The sequence below is a fragment of the Harpia harpyja genome, chromosome 2 (genome assembly GCF_026419915.1).
Source record: "Harpia harpyja isolate bHarHar1 chromosome 2, bHarHar1 primary haplotype, whole genome shotgun sequence".
Classification (NCBI taxonomy): domain Eukaryota; kingdom Metazoa; phylum Chordata; class Aves; order Accipitriformes; family Accipitridae; genus Harpia; species Harpia harpyja.
The window spans coordinates 61,413,113-61,435,320 of NC_068941.1; the positions used below are offsets into that span (position 1 = coordinate 61,413,113).

At 43.3% G+C, this 22,208-nt stretch overlaps 1 protein-coding gene across 4 annotated transcripts in view; it reads right to left on the bottom strand.

Annotated features, from left to right (window-relative positions):
• The window catches only part of GABRB1 (gamma-aminobutyric acid type A receptor subunit beta1), a 146,338-nt gene extending 136,453 nt beyond the window's left edge, over positions 1 to 9,885 (bottom strand). For all 4 annotated transcript variants that reach the window (XR_008234138.1, XR_008234140.1, XR_008234139.1 and 1 more), the window contains exons 1-3: positions 9,724 to 9,885; positions 9,549 to 9,640; positions 9,388 to 9,455 (exon numbers count right to left, since the gene is read on the bottom strand). Coding sequence is in view for 1 of the 4 variants with exons in the window: in XM_052780142.1 (XP_052636102.1) it covers positions 9,388 to 9,455; positions 9,549 to 9,640; positions 9,724 to 9,809 (246 nt within the window). In the remaining 3 variants the exon portion in view is untranslated. The remainder of the gene's footprint in view (positions 1 to 9,387; positions 9,456 to 9,548; positions 9,641 to 9,723) is intronic.
• Positions 9,886 to 22,208: the final 12,323 nt, after the last annotated feature.

Sequence of the window (22,208 nt, forward strand, 5' to 3'; positions counted from 1 at the left end):
CAGACACTTGAAATGTATCCCTTAAATCTCCTTATGAAGAAAAATGCTTAGTTTGGAAGATTCTGATATTCTCTCCTTTCCAGAATCAGAAGTAAAAAGGCAATGCAATTGGGGAAAATGAAAACACAAGTCTTTAATTAAGCCCTTGTCCTGTCCTACACACACACACAAGAAAAGAAACATCTTTCAGGTTCCTGGAAGAACTTAAAATTTAGTTTTATGGATTTATTTTGCTCTTTTTAGAAAGCGGTTAATTTGGGGGAATGGGTCTTCTGTGTGAATCATTGACTGTTCCAAGAATTATTTGGGACCCTAAATGTTTCAAAAGGTTTGTCCCACTGAACTGTGGGGTTTATGCATGCTGACAGACTACAAGCTGGAAGTTTCCAGTGGTCACAGCACAGCCGTGTTGTTTGATGTGGGTGCACAAAACAGGCAGTGCTGGGGAAAACCCTGGATCTTCTCATTCACATAATTGAAAGGCATATCTCACTGCAGGTATACCCCTTATTTAGTGAAATCCTAGACACCCCAAACTAGGTGCTAAAGCTTCCAAGAAACAGGGGGAGGGTGTCACCCCTCCCATTTCATATGCACCACTATGCACCTCTGTGATATGATTAACTGTAGATTTCAGGAACCAGACCTGGCTGGAGAAGCGGTTTAGGGCATGATTAAGAAAACGTGTGGTCCTTTCCTTTGCAGGTGGTCACTTGCTCACTCCAGCGGAAGAGATTTTTGACAGTTCATCACAGTAATGCCACCATATTTCAGACTTGCAGTCGTTTGGGTTTTTTTTTTTTTTTAAACTCCATGCTCAGGAGAAACAAGAAGGTAAGAAGCAGCTTACCAAAAAAATTACGTTAAAAATTCAACTGACTTTAGTAATTTTCTGTCCTTTGTTATCTTGTGCAATTCTGTTGCATTCCTGGAATATGTTTTAAACAAATGGGAAGTGTGACCGCTTTATTTCTTGTCTTCAGAAATGTGAAGTCTGCGCAGGTTGTATTATCTGGCTGGACTACAGATATGTCAGGATGCCCTGTGGTGTCAGGTATAAAATCTGGCCTAAAAGATGAAGTACACAGGTCAGAACTGAGCTTAGCAACTCTTGAGAAAAGCTGGGAAGTGAGGGTAAGCTACCTGCAGTGGCTAGATAAACAATTGAGGGAGTCAGGAGAGCTGCCCTTGTGGGAAACTGAGTTTAACATTAGATAAAAGAATCACATCTTTTCTATGAAGGGCATTCATAGCTAGTTTGTTTAAACCTTGAGATGGGGGAAGTATTATGCCTGTCAGGCTAAAAAGAAAATTTGGAATACAGCTTGTATCAACACTGAAGCTGGTCTCAGGTTAGTTTAACTTTTGAAAAATTAAGATATATCCACTTTCTGGATCATACAAAACAACATTTAAGTTACTGCTTTATCCTTTTTGCCTACTTGTTCAGCAAAAATTTTGTTGAAGAACAGCTTATTCATGTAGTGAAATGAAAAACAACCTAACAAAATATCCAGTAACAGTGACCCAGTCATTTAACCTCAAGCTGCCTATTTCTACATTCATTCCATGTTTCACTCTTTAATATAATTATTCCTGTTTGGAATAGACAGTGATGAAATGATCTGACCTTTATGTATTATTACTTGATTAGTTTTTCTGCATTTGCTGAAAAAAAATAAAATCAGTTGCTGAACATTCTTATTAATATTCATTTCAAGTGCTTTTATATGTCCTTCATGCTCTTCAAGAGAGTTGCTATATAACAGAAAAGTACTTCTCCCTTCTTCTGCACTAGTTAAGCAAATTTTCATTAATAATTATTGAGGTTTATATCTTTTTTTAAAAATCAGTTTAAACTGTACAAACATCTTCAGGCAAATATATTTAGACCGAGGACCACTTATTATCATTGTGACTACCCTAATCACTTCTGTTGCCTCACTGGCTGAGCTGAAGAAGTTTGACTTTTTAATTCTCCAGGAACCAGACTTAAGATTACAAAAAAATGAGACTTGGCTGCTCTGACGCAAAGAGGTATGAGGTGGGGTTCATAATGCCAATTTAGTTCCCTAGTGCAGAGTTTGTTTTGTACATTTGAGATTCACAACAGCCACCATGCTCAATTCTCAGATACTGAATCCAGACAGGGAGAAAGAACAAGATGATGTGAAACTCTGGCTACATCTATAAACACAGCTTAAGCCTCCCTCAGCCTGCAAAAAGTCCCGTAAGATAACCTGCACCCATACATGAAAGTCTCCCTACCATTCCTAAAACTGGGGTCCAGGGCAGGATTAATGGGCAAACTTTCAGTGTCTTGGTTCTAAGCCTTATACAGCCTGAGTGTTTAAACCCACAGGTTTAGCTTCTCTTAAAACACCTACCAGTGTAGGATGCCACAGCCACCTGGGCTGGCATCAGCCCTCAGGTAAGGGGAAGCCCTTCTGTTCTTCTAGGCCCTGGAGGCATCTATATCCTTGCCTTGGATTAATAGACAAATTTGAAAACTTTTGTGTGTGTACATATATATATTTTGCCAAGTTCATCTTGTGGACTGTACAACCTCCCTGGGCATCCTGCTTCTCTCCTGGACCGTCCTCAAAGGGTAAAACACCCTCCTCCTTACATACAGTCTGAACCTCTTTTGTTTCCCTTCATGTCTGTCATCTCTTGTCCTCCCACCACGTTACTCTGTGAAGAGCCTAGTCCATTTTCTCCCTAACCTTTTCACAGGTCCTGGGAAGCTGCCTCTGAAGCTGCCTCTTCCAGGCTGAACAAGCCCTGGTCCCAGAGCCTCTCCTCACAGAGCAAGTGCTCTAGCTGCAATCAGCTTGGTGGCTCCTCCACTGAACTTGCTTCTGTTCAACATATTTCTTGTATTGGCTGGGGGGAGCCCAAAACTGGATGCAGTACCTAGATGTGGTCTAGCACGTTCAAAGCAAAGATAATCAGTTTCCTCAACGTACTGGCTGTTGCTCCTGTTCATGCAGCTCTGGATGCAGATGTCCTTCTTTACTGCTGTTTATACAACTGAACAGAACTCTAATCCTCTGTTTCAACCTGCAGAGTGAGAATTTGCTCAAAGACTTATTCATTTGGCTTCGTTCTGATGTTCAGACTGTCTGGAACCTATTCTGTTGATTTCTGTCATTTTTTTGAAGGAAATTTAGCAGTTAGACTGGTGATAAGCAGCAAACACAGCAAACCTGTGCAGATCCCAAAAGAAGTAAAATACACAGTTATGTGAGAAATGACTCTCTGAATGTTCAAACAGAAAAAGCAAGAAGTATCCCAGAAAGACACAAGCTGAAGATCAAGAAGATTCTTTCTAGAGATCATGTGGGGGAAGAACACAAGTTTGTTCTTCCTTTTTCCACACTTGCAGAACTGTTCCCTACCCAAACCAAACAAAGATGCTCTGAACTAACGAATATAGTTGAGCCTTCAGACAGAGAACTGTTTATAAGCCTCTAAAGTAATACATCTGTAAACTTCTAGTACATCAGAAAATGCATTTCTCTTGGATTCAATTTCTAATGTAAGCTAGTGTTTCAGCAGTAGGCCTGGGAGCAGCCCTAAAGCAAGAAAAAAAGAGAAATACTATTTTGCTTCCAGGGAAAGCTAAATAAGTGTAGTAGAAAAGGATGTCTGACAATATGGGCAGTGCAGCTCTAGTACTGTGGGAGACACTTCATTCTCCAAATCAATGATAATCTGCAGTCATGACAGAGTAAGGGATCAAACGTGACATGCAGGTCTACTCTCTGCCGCAAACACAACTTCATCATTCGGCATAAGCCATGGCGTCAAAGATGCACCAGAAGATAATGGCTGTCTCTATGTCTAATTCCTTATGTATAATCATACAGGCTAGAAGGATTGAGACAGAATATAAGAGCATGGTATCACATGAAATGGATGATGTGATGGGTTAACCCTGGCTGGATGCCAGGTGCCCACCAAAGCCATTCTATCACTCCCCCTCCTTCTCAGCTGGACAGGGGAAAGAAAATATAACAAAGAGCTTGTGGGTCGAGATAAGGATAGGAGAGATCACTCACCAATTACCGTCACGGGCAAAACAGACTCAGTTTGGGGAAAAATTAACTCAATTTATTACAAATCAACTGGAGTAGGGTAATGAGAAATAAAACCAAATCTCAGAACACCTTCCCTCCACCCCTCCCTTCTTCCCGGGCACAACTTCACTCCCGGATTCTCTACCAACCCCCCAGCGGCACAGGGGGACGGGGATGGGGTTTACGGTCAGTTCATCACACGTTATTTTCTGCCGCTTCATCCTCCTCAGGGGGAGGACTCATCACACTCTTCCCCTGCTCCAGCGTGGGGTCCCACCCACGGGAGACAGTCCTCCACGAACTTCTCCAACGTGGGTCCTTCCCACGGGCTGCAGTTCTTCACGAACTGCTCCAGCATGGGTCCTTTCCACAGTGTGCAGTCCTTCAGGAGCACACTGCTCCAGCGTGGGTCCCCCATGGGGTCACAAGTCCTGCCAGCAAACCTGCTCCGTGGGCTCCTCTCTCCACAGATCTGCAGGTCCTGCCAGGAGCCTGCTCCAGCGCGGGGTTCCCACGGGGTCACAGCCTCCTTCGGGAACCCACCTGCTCCGGCGTGGGGTCCTCCACGGGCTGCAGGTGGAGATCCGCTCCACCGTGGACCTCCATGGACTGCAGGGGGACAGCCTGCCTCACCATGGTCTTCCCCACGGGCTGCAGGGGAATCTCTGCTCCGGCGCCTGGAGCATCTCCTCCCCCTCCTGCTTCACTGACCTTGGTGTCTGCAGAGTTGTTTCTCTTACATGTTCTCACTCCTCTCTCCGGCTGCCAAATACTGTCTGTCCCAACTTTTTTTCCTTCTTAAAAATGTTATCCCAGAGGCGTTACCACTACCGCTGATTGGCTCGGCCTTGGCCGGCGGCGGGTCTGTCTTAGAGCCGGCTGGTATGGGCTCTCTCGAACACAGGGGAAGCTTCCAGCAGCTTCTTACAGAAGCCACCCCTGTAACCCCCCCCCGCTACCAAAACCTTGCCACACAAAGCCAATACAGATGAAAAAAAAAAAAAATCTATGCAGCTGGCTTATTCAATTATCAGTTTTCTCAAAAGGACACAAAAAGTGAGTGGTTTAAGCTAAATTAAATTTTTTCTGGGGCAAAAAGACATTACCCAACAGGTTGGGATGTTGACAGCATAAAGACAGACTACTTAAGAAGAAATCTAGAGAACCAGGTAGTGACTTTTCAGTAGGCAACAGATGACGAGATCCTGCTTCTCTGCAAGATTTGTGGCTTATTCGGGAGATCAGATAAATATAAGAGCCTTGAGTAAAAGTGACTTTGGGATACAGAAGCTAAAGAATCATACATTCTTCCCGTGTTTTCTTTACCCTCTTTTTGCTGGGACACAAAACCTTCAATCTGCTGTCATACAAACCAAATCTTCATCATCAGTGTAAAATCAGTATGGTAGGTCAGGAACAGTGTTCCCCATATAAAATAATGGGCTTTTTTTTTTTCCTTTTTGGTGTTTCTAAACTGCTCTATAAAAGGTTCTTTATCATGTGCACTGGTTTTCAAAACTTTAGAACATGTATAGCTATCTTTTCCCTGATATAAAGGTTTGACCACCTGCTCAGTAGGAAATGCATTTTAGAGAAAATTATGCATGTACTGCATGTGACTTCTTTTACAGAGTCCAGGTACTTACTGACTGTTTCCTAGTAGATATAGCAATATGCTATTTGTTTGCTTGCCCTGAAGCTTGACGGTAGTTACCAGGAATCATGCTATCCATGTTTATTCTTGATGTACAAGCAGCACCTTCTTTTAACCATGTAAAGGTATCAGAGTAAACCATACTATTCACATCACAGCAGCTTAATAGATTTAGTTGTAGCGTGGTTCTTAATGAACTCTTTATATTCATGTAAATATCTGATATACTTCTAAAGGAACTCTGCCATGGATGAAAGTTAGCTGAACCACCATTAACTGAGACAAAGCAAAGGGTCACCTTGTACCTTTGGAAGGGAATGCTTGCAGTTACTGTAGCACGGATGTGAAAATCTGATGGAAACAGATTAAAACTAACCTTATGGTATATTAGGGAGAAAGAATGCTTAGAACCATCATTAGGACTTTTACATTCTACTTCTCCTGCTTGTTCGATGTATGACAAGCTCTTCAGCTTACTACCTGCAAAAATCAATATATGACAACATACCTGATGCCAAATGGGAAAGTCATGAGAATGAGTGCTTCAATTAATCCTTCTGTAAAAGTTGCTATGGCAGCTCACTACAGTATTATTAAACTACCAAGCAACTATAAAACAATGCAGTTTAAAGAGCTGAACAGATAAGGACCAACCGCTCAGGGAAAATAACAGAAAGGTTGACTTCAAGGCTGCGCAAGTCCTGATTCATTAACTGAGTAAAGAACTTCACAATAGTTTAGTGTATTTGAAGAAGTCACTACAACTAGACAAGCTGCTTGAGCAGATGGTTATTACTGATGATGTTCACAGAATTCACAATAGTTCCACTGTCTATATTTCACCTTTTTACCTGAGGACTGGATTTACTCGGACATACAGATCAGCCTGTTGACTAGGCAGACAATCTACAGCCATGACAAATTCTCAGCTAATGCACCAAAGGGGTACACCTCCTTCATAGCCTAGAGAGAGAGATATATATGGATTTTCTTTTTTTAAATCTTTACTCTTATTTAAGCACCAAGACTGGAATAGAAAATTTAACCCTGCCTGTGGGTACCAGGATTTGGAATAACTGCCTTTGTCATTCTGGAAATAAGGTTTCATGTGCTCGAGGAGAGCCAAGGGATGAGACAACTCCCTTCAATACCGCTAGGGTGAGACTGACTGAACAGAGCTCTGCTGGAGTCCAACCAGACTCTATTGCCAGGAGGAGCTCACACAATGAGGCTGTTGCTCTGTCTGCTTGTTACCAGTTTCCTACAGCAACAAAACTGACCTATAGAAAACAGAAGCTATAAACTAGCACCTTCTGGTAAACATTTCTGGCTCTGATGCCACAGAATGGTAACTCTTACTAAACAAAGAAAACAATAATCTATGAGACAACAGTTTAAAAGGAAAGGAGAGAAGGTGAATGATTCACAGGTTGCTGCAACATTAAGCATTTCAAGGCTGTGATTCTCAGAAAAAGTACTAGAATAAAGCATTATTTTACTAGGTAGAAAAATTTTTCTTAAGATGAGATATTGATCCCCTTATTTCTGCAGCGATGGATGAAATTATTGATCATTTTCCAAAAGACTATGTAACAGTCTCTAGCAACACAATAAAGGCCTTGCAACAAAGAACACTCTGACATGGGTGTGTACAGGTAAGCACTTGTGATATGGGAAAGCCCCTTTCGGACTGATTCAGAATGGAGACTGTTTCTTCCATATTTTGCCTTAAGGAATGGGCTTTTGGCTATACCTGGGAATGGTTGCTTCCTTCCACTGTGAGAAATGTGGCATTTTATGAAATGAAAACATCATCTTACTTTTTTGACCAGTCTTAATCAAGCTGCCCCCCCTAGCACATGGAGATTAGTCAAAGAATCCATTTGGCATGTAACTTTCCTTGATTAGAACCCAGGAAGTTCAAATTACAGTTTCCCTGGGGCTGTGCAAGTGTTGGAATGGAGGAGGAAGCTGCATGCTGGATCCACCAAAGCTAAGCAGAAATGCTGTGAGCTGGTGCAATGCAATTAATGCCCTGTGACATTGCCACTGGAAACTGTCACATCTACTCCCCTCCAAATTAACAGTATTTCAGGTGTTGAGACTTTACAAGATAAGTTCTGGACCTTTCAGAACAGTTATATTCGTGATGGTGTTTACTGTGTTGGGCTTTCCCAGGGTGTACCACTTCGTAGAAGCAGCAATCCTGTTACAGGGTGGTAGAAACAGTTTGGAGTTGGAGTAGATTTGTTCTTTCACTGTTTTGCTAAGGTCTATGTTCTGTTTTCTCTGCCTCATCTGCATAGTCCCTACCACGTTCCTCCCTGAAAGTACAATACAGCAACAGGAACTCCAGGAGCCGAAACTTGCAAAACGTTGTCTTTGTGCGTTATTAGCACTCTGCAGAGCCTGCTATGCTACACGCAATGTGACAAATCTCCTTTCCTCCCCTTTCTGCCAAGCATATTCATAAGCAAATATAACAGTTACACACAAACAGGAACTGTGTATATATAACAAACAGAAAAAAATAAATATGAAAATGAAAACAACCTCTGAAGAGATTGTTGTAATGACAACTATTGGCTAATATACCAAGGAAAAAATCCCCACTCTTGAATGAACTACTTTGGATGGGCAAATATCACCTTTTTTTGAGTGAAATAAACTGCTGATCAGGATGAAAATGTAAGGTTTCTAGCCTCTTTTAACTAAATAGGTGTTCCCCTATGGAAAGAAAGCATCTTAGGTTTTCATGAGACCAAACATAAGAAAAAAGAGTGAGAGCAAAACGCCCACGGTGCATACTAATCCAACATGATTTTTTAAAATGTTCAAACTTGTAACTGATTTTTCATTTTCTTCTGGGAAAAGGTTGTCAAACGAGGCAAGCACTATACAGACACATTTTCGCTCTTTAAGCCTGCACGTCTATTAGCATTCCTTCCAGCAGCAGAACTGAAATCAAATGCAGTATGTTTCACACCTGTAGCTAGGAGACTTTTCCGATTTTGATAGCTGGATAGGCAACGTCCTTATGTACTTAATCTGCAATGTTGGGGTTTTTTTTTTTCCCTTCTACAAGAAAGGGCGCATTTTCTAGAAGCTCCTTTTTCTTTTTGCGCCTTTTACTCAACACCACTAGCTTGCAAAGTGAACTAACTCTTTTTTTAAGATGAAAAAACGCACGTCTGCCCATCTGCTGCTACAGCTCAAGAAACTCCCAACATTTCTGAAGACAGCTATGCAAAGGGCAAACCAGCACAAGCAGAACGCAGAACCTCAAACCTGCAGCAGGTATTCTGATCAAGGCAGGGAGCACTTCTGGAGCGCCAATTCAGGCACGCAAACACCACCTCAACAGCGCAAATAACTTTTCCTACCAACCGCCGCCTCCTTGGCTATTTTAAAGCATTTGGGGTGGCTCGGGGGGCAGCCCCCTCCGCAGCCGGGCACCCCGGCAGGTGACAGCCCGTCCCGCCAGGGCGCGGGCTGCCTCCGCACCTGCGGGGCGGCGCGCAGCTCGGCGGCCGGCAGGCGGCGCTATAGCGCGGGAAGGGGTGGGGGTCTCGCTCCGGCCGGGCGCGGCGGGGAGCCGGCGGCAGCGCCCTCCGGCCCGGCCCGACCCGGCCCGGCCCAGCGGTCACTCACCATGTTGACTTCCGAGACCACGTCGATGCTGGCGATCTCTATCCGCATGCCCACGTCCACGGGCGGACCTGCGGGGGGGGGGGGGAAGCGGGAGGCGGCGTTAGCCGGCGGGGGGCGCCCGGGGGGCCGGGGCGCGGGTCGGGGGAGCGCGGGCGCCTCACCTCCGAAGTCGGGCCGGAGGCGGATGTCGTAGCCTTGGAGCAGCCTGTCCACCGTCTCCTTCACGTAGGACATGTTGCTGGGCCCGTCGGCGCTGCGGGAAGGAGCAGAGGCGGGTTAGGGAGGCGGCCGGGCGGCCCCGCGCCCGCGTCCCTCCGCGGCCCGGCCGGCGCTCACCTGCGCGCCGCGCACGCCACGGCCAGCACCAGCGGCAGCGACAGGGCCCGCGGGCCGTCCCGCCTCGCCCCCACCGCCCCCCTCATCCCGGCCCCGGCCGCGCCGCCGCCTCGCGGGGGAAGAGCCGCGGACTGCAACTTGGTGCGGAGCGGAGCAACAATTCCCGACAGCACGACGCATGCGCGGAGCGGGGCGCCGCGGCTCCCGGGGCGCACCTCTGCCCGCCGCGGCCCCGCGCGCGGCGCCCCCGCCCTGCCCCGGACCGGAGCGGACCGGACCGGACCGGGCCGGACCGGACCCCGGCCCCGCCGCGGAGGGGGGCTGAAGGCGGCGGCGCGGCAACAGGTGCCGGTGGCGGGGCGGACCGGGACCGAGAGCCCCCGGGCTGCCGTGAGGGGCTGCGACGGGCGGGTGCGGCCGCCCTCGCGGGGGCGCGAACTTCTCGTCAAGAGAGAATAAATAATGGTGGAGGGCGCGCCTCTGTGAAAATTCACGCTGGCAGGCTCTGGTGTTGACGATAACGCAAAAGGGAATCGGCAAATTTGAAAGGAATCGCACGTTCTGGTGCGAATAGTACTTTGTGCAGCTGTGAAGGCTTAGCTGCGCGTCCGTCCGTCGATGCGCTCGCTGCTCCTTGAGCGGGTTCGTCGCTGCCCTGCAGAAGTACCTGCTGTGGCACACGCAGGAGATCCCAACAGATTTTTAGTTGTTATTTTTCAACCAAAATAATTGATCCTGCCTTCAGAAGCGGATTTTTTTTTTAAAGACTCCATGAATTGATGGTCTAAGGTAGCCTGACCTCTTACGAGCAGCATTACTGCTGACTAATCGGAGCCCTGTGAACAATTTACGGCTTTGCTGGTGCTGCTCTGTTCTCCTGCACAGTAGCTCAGCAGAGGTAACATTTATCCCTTTCAAATTCAACGCACCTCATCTGTGCGCTATACAATCCTGCATGCGGTGACCTTGGGGTGCATATTTGATGGTTTTGAGGCCCCTACAGTATTTCTGAGAAATGGCAGACTTTTGGTGATCCTTTTGTGTCTGAAATATGCCACGATATTTGAAAAATGCAGGAGTATTGAAACAGTTTGTGACACAAATTCTAGTGATGATTTTGAACATTTTAACAATGCATATTTCTATGCAAATTTGTCACTCTTGGAAGAAGGGGCACAACACACTTCCTGAGAGATGACCACAGGAGTCTTTCACCCTCACAGCTATTTCCTGTAACCATGAGAGTACAAGTTTATGGAAAATAATTATTGATGGTTTGTTACAGTATAATAAGTATTTTCAGTTGGCTTTGAGGATTTTTACACTGAACATATCTTTCTTTTCCTCCTAGTTTAGTCCTTAGTTGCTGAAAAATGTGATCTCCCAGCTCAACTCAATGGTACTTTAGCATTGCTGTTTGGAAAGTTTTTTTAAAATTTACTCATCATGATCAGTACATTTTAGTAGTGTTCAATTCTAATTGATGCAGCTTGGATATAGACTTCTAAAAAAAAATTTCCTGCCCATAGAAGTCTACCAAACAATATCTTCTAATTCAGAGTTGTATCAAACATATCCATAATAAAGTTTCCTGGTTCCTCTGAAGCACTGAATTAGGATTTTCCATGGAACTATGGAGTCCCTTTTACTTCTTGATGGTGTGCAGCATTATATCCTATAGAAAATTTTAGCTTTGTCATAAGCCATATGAAAGTCAGATATGCCTGTATGAAAGGGAGACAGCTGCTTGCCAAAATCTGTCTTCAGGCATAAGTGCAGGGGTTTATTCTATATCAAGTCTTCATTCTCTGTACATTTCAGGGCAGCTTTAGTTTGGACTAGCTGTAGTCCAGTCCCTGGACTGAATGCCCATTAGTGGATGAAATGTTTTAACGGTGCGTTTCTGGAGCTTATCATCTGGCTGGAAAAGGAAGGTGTGAGCTAAGCGTGCCTTGCAGGTGTCCTGCCATTAGGGATGCCTCAGCCCAACAAGTGTACTTCCAGGGAGGGTAAGGATGTTCTTCTCGGCAAGCCGGTTCCTCTGAGAGCTCTCCCAGCTGAGCCATCCTGGCTTCTGCAGAGCAGCATTGAGCTTCCTCGACTGAACATCTCAAAAATAAGACTACTGAGCCGTTGACTGTTTCCCAAAGGTGGCACGCTATGGAAGTTCAACCCCATTTTGTTCAGCTTGATCACTGGGGACATCTGGGCTCTAAACTGGGGTCTTGAAACAACTGCAAATATCCCACTGTGTGGAGACAATACTGAAAAGGTCCCTCAGTAGTTGGAGCTTGGGAACAAAGAGGTTTATATGGTACTTTTAATAACCATACAAGGGAGGATCTGCATGGCATTACACTGCCACATCAGGGGTGGTGAGAAGGATCCTTTTTGCCCCATGGGGTGGATGATGGGAACATGTCTGGGACCTGTCTTCCATTGCTTCTAGGACTGAAAAAGATAAACTATTAACAGCAGAACTTCCACTCTCCCACGTGTTACCAACTGAAATGCTCAATAGTTTTACTTGGAGTTTGAGAACTTTAAATTCTGCTTTCTTTGCAGAAGATCTGTTTCTAGGAAAATAAAGCATGCTTTTTCAGGCCACCAATGCAGAAGAATCTTGTCATAATTTTGATAAAAATACTCCTTGTGACATAATTCTGGCTTTTGGCAGCTCTTTAACAACCTCTTTTACAAAGAACAGGTGATATAAAAAATGAGCGACCATGGCAAAGAGGCTAACTTTCAAAGTCCAGATATTATTACTGTCATTCACAAACATTTTCTAAAAGCTTTTGCAGGTGATGAGACATCTGGTGGTCTTATTTACAAATGTGGTTCAGACAGCAGCTGCTTCTGCAGCCAATAAGCTTGATTCAAAATACAGCAGTGTGTCTTTCCATCCACTCCAGGGGGGTTTGCTCACTCACTCGGGCTGAGTGAAACCTGATGGGTACCCAACATGGCTTTTAGGCATCTTGGAATTTGCTGAGCACCCCAGAATTTAGGCACATAAGTAGATGTGCTGCTTTGCACTTTGGAAATCGGGCTGCTTAGTGCCTAAAAACCTAGGAGGTTAATCTGGAGACTTTTGCCACTAGTTTTCAATATTTTTAAAGAAAATAGACTTCTGCAGTGGCTTCAATTTCTGCTCTTATGATCTTTTCTTATGGTTATTTTCTCATATATGTTGTTTAATAATCTTTTTTCTTTAAACCACAGCTAATGATAATGCCAAATTCCTTTCCCACTCATTTCTACGCTATCTATGAGATAGACATACAACTTGTAAATAAGATGTTTTTAAAGTATTTTCTGGGCTGTGTTAGTGAAGGCAGATCTTTTGGGCGGGGAGTAGTTTCATCTTGATTAAGCATATATAAACACTAGTAAACTAAAACAATTGAAATCCACTAGTTCTAACACAGTAGCCGTGACTTTTTTTCATATTCTAAGGCATGTTGAATGCTTACTAGAAGCAAGACAAGTAATATAATTGCAAAGCATGATTCATAAAACCATCCTGGGCCAGTTGCATGTTCATTTTTCACCTTCATTATGCATAAACTTTCAGGAGGGAACCTTTTTTTTTACACAAATATTTCCAGTTTATTAAAGATCTTTTTTGCAATGCTCATTTTCATTTGGAATCAGAAAGTGCACACAGTACAAAGATAATGTCCTGCTCAGACAATGTTGGGTAATTAAAAAGAACACAAGATCACTGAGAAAAAGGGAAATTCTTCTTGTTTCCTGCTGGATAAGCTCATTAGGAGGGAAGACCACAACTTTTAATGAAACTGGGGGGGGGGGGAAATTGCAAAAGTGGTGACTATGCCATCTCTCTCTAGTGATACTTTGTGCCTTCTTAAATGTAGAATGAGGGAAAGTCTATCTGTGATTCTGCTCAAAACAGAGAAGGGCAGCTGTGTGCCTCACACTGTGCACTTTGTATGTGGAGGTGATGACTGAAAATGCTAGTATTTGTAGTACTGACTGGTTAGAGTAATTGGAAATAGAGACTTGCAGACACAGGATACTTGTAATGTAAGTGTCCAACTGGACTTGCAGTTTTCCAGTCAGTGGGGAGAATTATTGTGGGAACAGGTACACCAGCCACAGACCAGAAGCAGGACTGGTGTTAAGTGCGAAAGCAGCATCATTAATTAGCAAAATTGCATTACAGTGTAACAGTGTGCACAGAAAACAGAATGGGAAACCGAGCTCAAGATTTTTGGATTATTCATTGTCAGACATCTGTGCCCCGCGGGTTGCTTGGCTGTGTGGCTTTTTGTACTGCATACACCCCAGCTAAAAGAAAAATGAGAATTAGGATGGGTATACATTTTTTCCTACTTGGCACTGAGAAGGTGACATTTTGCAGTAACTATACTGTTAAGATATATTCAAAATTTTAGATGAAATTTTCAAATTTGTAAAAATTAAGCTAAATGGTTGGGTTTGAAAACTATGAAATGAAACCTAGGAACTGTGAAATTACTACCTTTGCAGGTAAAAACCAAACCCTGTTAATATTTATACTTAGAGAAAGGAGGCAGGTAACGAAATAGGTCACCTATTTCATCTGCTTAGTGATAATGCTATTGTCATTTTATACCTACAGTATTCCCTTGAGTCAAATACAGCTTGTGAGCAGTCGTCTTGGATGGCAGAAGACGGCAAGCTGGAGATGCTTTTAGTGTGCTTTGGGGATTTCAGTGCAGCAGGAAAGCTGCGCAAGCGATTGAGAAGAGCTGTGGAGTGACACACTGAACTTGCACTTTATCCTGGGATCTGTAGACACTCTGATGCTGCCCTGCACTGAAGAGAGCACCTTACCCTCCCAACCATTTCCCTTTCCTTCGGGTCTCTCAGTAAGCCTCCACACCCTTGCCCTTCCCTTAGGAAATAAAAAAGGTACAGCTCAAAACTCATGCCCTCTTTGTGCCCCATTTTTATCCCTCTTTTTATATGCTGTAAAAGTCAATTAAGATCTTCTTAGTGTGGGTTCTACTTTCTTTTAAGAGCCTGTAAAACACTTAGGACAGTGCTTTTAAAGAATTAATAGTAAATATCAAAACTGTGAATTGAAGTTATTCACCTTTAATAATCAAAGTGAGAAGAGGATATATAGTAAGAGCTATAGGATTCTTTTTGTCCTATAATATCTACAGCCAGCATAATTTAGTGAGTCTTTCATCATGTCAGATAAACATCTGTAACACTCATTTGTAATCCCTTTTTAGATCTCCCAGCCTTGTGTCTACACCGCTTGTCCAACATCCTTTCTTAACATTACAGAATTTGCTTCCTCTCTGGGTGTGCAAGTCCAGCACTGCACCCCCCCGGCAATACACTTCCTGTGCCCCCCTCCTCGCTACTTGTGGGAAGCAACTCTGTTGACCTTCCAAGTCCTTCATCCCAGGTGTGGGAGACTCACAAGCTCTTTCTCCCTCTGATGCTAGCTCAAGAGAAGTAGCAGAGGCTGAAGATTAAGATCTTTGTGCCAGGTACTATAGAGATTATAAAAAAAGACAAACCTGGCTTCAGAGAACAAACCATCCAGGATAAGTTAGGAAGACATTCAACAAGTGTTGAGACAGACGTGAAGAACGTGAAGGCAGCAGTTAGTCTGTATGCATTTCTATAGTTTAGTGGCCTCCGTGGGCATATTTACTACAAGGAGCCAGTAGTCTTAAGTGTTGCTGAAAAAAGAAAGGCAGTTGTAGACAGCACTGCAGAGGTTGGTTTTAAGGAGATGATACTTAAAGAACAGAGATGTATGAAGTGTGATATTGTTATGATTCCTGTTAAAAGGTGTTTCAGGTACTTCCTTTTATACAGTTCCTAAAAACAGGTTTGTCAGTGCAGGTGAGATGTCAGAAGCAGGACAGAAAGAGTTAATACCTGATGTATTATTCTGTAGAAATGAAGCACACATATACCTTTCCGTTGCAAGCAGCTCCCTTGATTTTAACAGGCTGATGCATACAATGGCAAGTTGCATAAATATTTGTAGGATTGAGACCTTTGCTTCTATGCTTTTAAGGCCTGGTCCTGTCTTTATTTGTATGGGGGGGGTTTTTTTGGTATAAGAAATGAAACACTGGTACTGGAATGGCCCAGAAATTATTTTTCTGATAAATGGAGTTCATTTTCTCCAGCTTTGCCTTTTCATTGTTTTCTGAAGCAGCTCACTGCAAAACCCTATTTAAATTGTCAGATTAAATAAGTCCTTTTAAAAGTAGTGAGCAGAGAAATATGAGTAGTAGTCTCATACTCAGAAGTATTTTACCACACTGAACCACTAGAATGCAATGTGTCTCTTTGTCCCATTTCAGTGATGTGATGCACTTGCTATGTACGCTTATGAATCTGTGAGTCACGTATATAAGAGCCTAGCTTGTTTGCTTCTAGCAGTAAAGAATCAGAATGGCTGAATTCAGTCACACAAGCAACTTTTCTGGGGATATTTTCACATAAGCGTGTTGATCAAAGCATTCCTTCATCAAGGAGAAAGAAAATACTTAATCAAAATGAACTTTTCTTTGAGAAAAGATAGATTTCTACATTATTTACTCTGAAGAAATTTCGAATTAAAAGATACGCCTTTCAAAGCTCTGAGCAACCTGATCTATCTTTGAGGTTAGTGCAGCTCAGAGCAGGAGCTGAACTTGGCTCTGCAGTTGAGCAGGAGGTAGGCTAGATAACTTGCCCTTCCAATTTCAAGTATTTTGTGATTTTGTTACTCTAAAGGGTGGTAACATCGCTTTCTGCCTCTACGTAGGGTTTGCATTTCTTCCATGGAAACCGTAGTTCCAGTTCCTTTGTTAATCTCCAGTAACCCCTGCTTATTTGCTGTGTTACGTTGCTGGGGAGATTGAAGGTCCTAATTAGTTTTTCCTCAAAACTAGTTTTACATTAAAAGTTTTGGGGTTTTGACTTAAGTCTGATTTGGGATGAAGACTGGTGCTGAACATGGGCCTTCTCCATTGGCCAGGGCTTCCAGTTTTAAAATTATATCTACCTGAAAGTATCCTTAGTGCATTGGAGACCCAGCCTCCAAATCACATACTGCTCAAACAGCCAAGTTCAGTAAGAAAAGAAACAGACATTTTGGTTGAGATTGAATAGTACTTGTTTTTTAAGAGGTTGTGCCTGTACATGGTAAGAGCCTAAAGAATAAAAGCTAGAGCAGAGCCAGGAATGGTCACCGCAAATAGAAATGGTTCTTTATCCTCTTGCTGTTGCACCTGCCTCCCGAAAGGTAGGAATTTTGTATTTCCACTCATTATCAAGGTTGTCTGCTGCCTCCAAGGGCAAAGGTGACAAGAAGGAAAAATTTGCATTATATTTCAAGAATATATTTACAAAATATTTCACCTCTCACATTTAAAAGTGAGTATTAGAAAAACAGCAAAATATAACAATAAAAGCTGCCAGACTGAAAACTTAGAGGCTGATTTCTTTGCTGATGGCAAATTCCTCTGGAATTCTGTTGAGTGGATTTACAGCCATGAAAATGACAGCATTAGATATGTATCGCCATGTATAGTCATACCTACGCTGGGAGAAAACAAAGTGGGCATGATTTTAACAAATGCAGTAGTCCTACACAACAGCTGCTTGCACACTCCTTTCTTGTCTCAGGAGCACATTTGATGAGCGAGATAGATGCTTCTTGCTTGCTGAAATAAAGAGCACATGTGAATCTCTTCAGCTGGGAGTCACTTTGTCAACAGGGAGGTGTAAGACAAGTAATTTTACTTATCTCTTTAACTGATGCAGGAGTGCAGGTCTAAAATCCATGATTTATATATGTCGTGTGGGCTGGCAGCAGTCATTGGAAGTGGTCCATAAACTGAGAAATAGATTACGCCCTGTCATTTGTGCTGGTTTTAGCTAGTTGAAAAAACCCCCTAAAATAAAGGCTAAAGTAAGTGCAAAGATAAGAATTGGAAGAAAAAAGAAATTGAATACAAAGAAAGAGAACTGGTAAAGATGTGAGATAGAGGTTCCTCAGCCAGATCACAAAACTGGGATGCTAGTAGTTTTTTAGCCCCTGTTGGTGTCTCTTCCCACTGCAGTGGTGGGCACAGGGGCACAGAGGCTCTTGCACGGATAACTGCTCTGAGAAAAAGCCTGCAGGAGGGATGGCTGAACGACAGGGGGTATTGGTTTATTTGCTGTTCATGCGTTTTGGAAAAGACCGAACTGCTTGTGGCTGCCTTCAAACCCACCTCAGACGGCAAAACCATCCCGACTTCTCTTTTAAGGCAATCAGCAGAACTTGAATGCTCAAGCAGTAAAGGGTGAGATAAGGGGTGAGGAAGCATCCCCTTGTTCACCCGAGCAGTGGCAAGTATTTGTGTGATGTCAACAATATTAGCTTCAGATATTTTCTAATACCATCTCTGGACACAAGTGAAAGAGGTTGAAAGAAGACTTAGTTTCATGGGTAGAAGAGGCAAAAAGAAGAAATATCAAGAATATACTTAATTTTATAATTTGGAAGCATTTCCCTCTCATCTCTTCCTACTGTAAGGGATGATTTTTGGATCATTCTCATGAGTTAACTTCCCATATTCTTAACCTCTCTGTTGTGTCTTCCTTTGTCTTTCCAAGTTTCTCCTTAAGTGACTTGTTCCTTGGTTCAGACAGTTTCTCTCCCTTCACCTAGCACATTAAGGCTTAAATTTTACTTCAGCTTCTGGACATTATCAAGGTTTTCATTTCAGAAAATCTGCAAAATGTGTTTCAGTATTGTCTCTGTGTTAGACCAATCTGAGGGGCAGGCCACAGGAGTGGCAGCCAAGTCAAATTCCTGACCACCCCCCTTTGATGAAGGCAAAATGTTGCCTGCCTGTCTGTCAGATGGGGAACTGAGGAATTAGAATATTTGTATAATAGGATAAAAACAACAACAATGAGGCTATAAGAAAATGAAGTACTCTAAATATAGAGAAAAACCCAACACCATAGTAAATTGGGAACTCGGAGTGAAAAATGCTTTCTGGCTCTGATCCAGAATCCCCAGGGTGAGTGGCAGGTTTTTAGTTTACTTCAGTGAATTTTGGAACAGGACCTAAATGACCCTGGTGTCTAAATCATACATAAGTCAGGATAGATTTGTACTTCATCTTTTTGGGCTGTGAGCTGAACCGTACCGCAGGGAAAAGAGCATTTATTGCTCTGGAGTAATAAGACAGGGAAGACACAGGTGGTTTTCCATGAGATAAGAAAGAGCGCTTGTGAATGCAGACCTCATCCATCCTGTTAAAACCATTCGTCTTGTGAAGTCTGCCTCCTGGAATTGTGTATTTGTCTCTGTAAAATATTCAGCTTCCTTCTTGTCCCCTGGGTTTTCCACCCACTCATTTTCACCATCAGCAGTGGAAGTCCTTCATTTCTCATGTCTAAGTGGGCTAAGAGATCAGGGAGGTGACTGTGGAGGCCTGTTCATATAGACAGTGTGTTGGCTAAGGGGTGTTTATTTCTCAGATAGTGTTAATCTCATGTACTCTGAAGCCTGTGTCCAGCAGAGAAATATTTAGAAAGCTGATTATGTATTAAACATGCAAAATGAGACACAAAGTTGACAAAATGTCTAAACTAACAAGGACATGAGAACTGGTTAAATACTGACCTATTTGATAATAATACTTAGTATTTATGTACTTTATATTTTTAAGCCACTGTGTGCATTTGAACTAATTAATGCCTTCAAATATCCCTGCAATATAGGTAAGCCTCCTCTAAAATTACAGAACAGGAAATTCAGACACAGAGGTCTGGGGATCAAAATTTTAAATGCAGATTTGGGTATTTGGCCTCCACAAAATCTGGGTCACTCTTACATATAAAAGCCTTCGTATATGTTCATGCACTTATTATTAGCTACACTTGTTGAGAAGTTTTGGCCTAAATGACTTAACTACAGTCACAGAGATCAGTGGCAGAGCTGGGAAAGGAACTGAAGAGTGCATTTTCTTTAAAGGTAAAAAGCAACAGAACCATAAAACGATTTCTGGTTTTAAGTGTATTATGCTTTGTGAATTTTATAATTACAATAGTGAATTTATTTTACTTCATTTCATGCTATTCTTGAAAAATTGATTCTAGTGCATAAGACAAGAGATGCTGCAGCTGCACTGGATCAGCTCCATGGTGTATTCAGACTAGCACTCTCTGTGACTGTGACCAAGAGGTGATATTTCTACTGCTGCAAAATACTTAGAGTGGACTTGTCACTGTATATCAATTATCTGTTGATCCATCTGTTGATCCATACACGTAGGTAAAAGCAAAAGGGTATTGTACTTCATCAGTTATTTTACTTCTTTCACTCGGTATAAGAGTAGACTACCCTTGCTTCATAAGAAATACTCCAAGGATAAGAAATACTCCAAGAAGATTGAAAAGGGTGAGGATCTCCTCAGAGGCCCGAGCTACCTGATCTAACTTTGAGGCTGGCTGCGCTTTGAGCAGGTGATTGGACCAATGACTTCCAAAAGTCCCCTCCAAGCTGAATCACACTGCACAGTTTCCCTTTGATGAAACCATTGTGTGGGAAGGAGAAGAGACTATACAGTGGAGAGCCTGAACTGTGCGAGAGGAGAGCTAGCTCCCCATGTAGTTGTAGAACGGGATTATCTTCCTCTTGCTTACCACCAAGGACACACAGCCCCTGCTAGGATACCACTTGTAAGATACCTCTCTGGGTAAGTACTGGAGCAGATCTGGAAACTAGTTATTAAAAGTGGTTAACAAGATACCTTCTCTTGCCAAATGGTCTCAGCTGCCATTGCTGTCAGTTGGAGGGAACAGTGCACTATGCTTCCCAAGCAGTTCTCAGCAAGTGATATTCAGGGATGCCTTAAATGACTTCACAAAATGCTAAAGTACCACCAGATGCTTCTTAATTTTCTCTTTTCCACCTGCTCATTTTGTCAGTGTTTTCTGGGCCTGATGCCTCTGTATCAATGCCTGTAAGACAAAACCACTCCTCTTGTGCTGCCCACTGCTGCTACAGCAGCCTTTCTTTTCTGGTGATATGAAAATTCCCCTCAGTAACTTTTTGAGATGTGAGTAATGCCACTCCATGCAACAACCACCAGATGGTAATGAAGAGCAGACTGGTTGTGTGTCTTCTGTAGATTAAGTGTATTACCACAATGGCAATTTTTGCCTTTGCAAGCAGAGCTTGCAAGTACAGCTCTAAATGCCAATTTGCTCAGCTGTTTACTGACCCCGGGGCCACTACAAAAGTCTGCTTGGCAGCTCTATTTGCATAAAAAATCGTTCTGTTTGTTTTTATACTAAAACATTTTAAAGGGAATATTTTCTACCTAACACATGAATGCTGATATTATTATTTAGTACGGAGATGTTATCATTACATGGAAAGTTTTGACTGTAGTGGGTGTACAACTATACAAGCTGACCCTTGTAAGAAGTTAGATGCAGAACACCTTTAGGTGACTGTATGCCTTGCTCCTTCTGAAGCCATAGTATTTCTTAAAATGTCATGACAGAAAGGATGTATCTCTTCCAAGTAGAAAGGAAGGTCTCTCTGTTAATGTGTGTGCTTGACATAAGCAAAGAGAGCAGTGGTGGGAAGTGAACCAAACCAAAGCAAACTGTCTCTTCTTAACTGAACATCATTGTCAGTGCAGAGGCGGTGGTGAGCATGGCTCACCAACCCCCCAGCAGAGCAACATGAGGGAAGAGCAGCATAAACAGAGCCTCATCAGTACTGCTAGCCCCACAGTTTTGAGAATCAGCAGTCAGCCCCACAGGGGTCATGAGATTCAGAAGTCCCAGTTTTACTTACCTGCATGCAGGATTTTGAGTTCTTTATGCAGTGCCTTGTAAAATACCTAGGTCAACTTTTGGGGTTTTTCTCCCCCATTGTACAATCCAGAGACTTTGCAACTTTCCCTCTCTCTCTTTTAAAGAAAAATAAGGCTCCTCCTGCCTTTGAAAGACCTGGGCAAGCCAAGCACCATGAAGGCAGCGAGAAAATCACTAGAGTTGATGATGCCAATGGCTTCAGTGTGAGTCAGGAGACAGACCTATGGCTCCCATGGCATATTTAACTCATTCCCCAGGCCTCTGCCCATGACTCATACACTTCTGGGATTAATAGACATGTAATGACTGGGAACATGAAGCCTTCCAGGGAGGTAGTTTGTTGGTGCTTCTGCTCTCCTGTTCCCTCTGGGAGCAGGGGCCAGCAGTGGGATGCAGCTGTCTTAAAACGAGGTGGCAGAATGGGAGGCTCTGCCTGAAAGCGGGAACCTGAAGGAGACCACAAGTGGGAACACCCAGCCTTCCTCCCCTCTCCTTCTGAGCCACGGCAGCCCCCACGAGCTGCCCCTGTCTCAGCCCCCTGCCCCTCTCTTCAGCCTGCCTGCCGCCTCTGAAAGCTGCAGGTTTGCTACCGTTGCTCAGGGCAACCAAAATTTTTGACACATACTGCA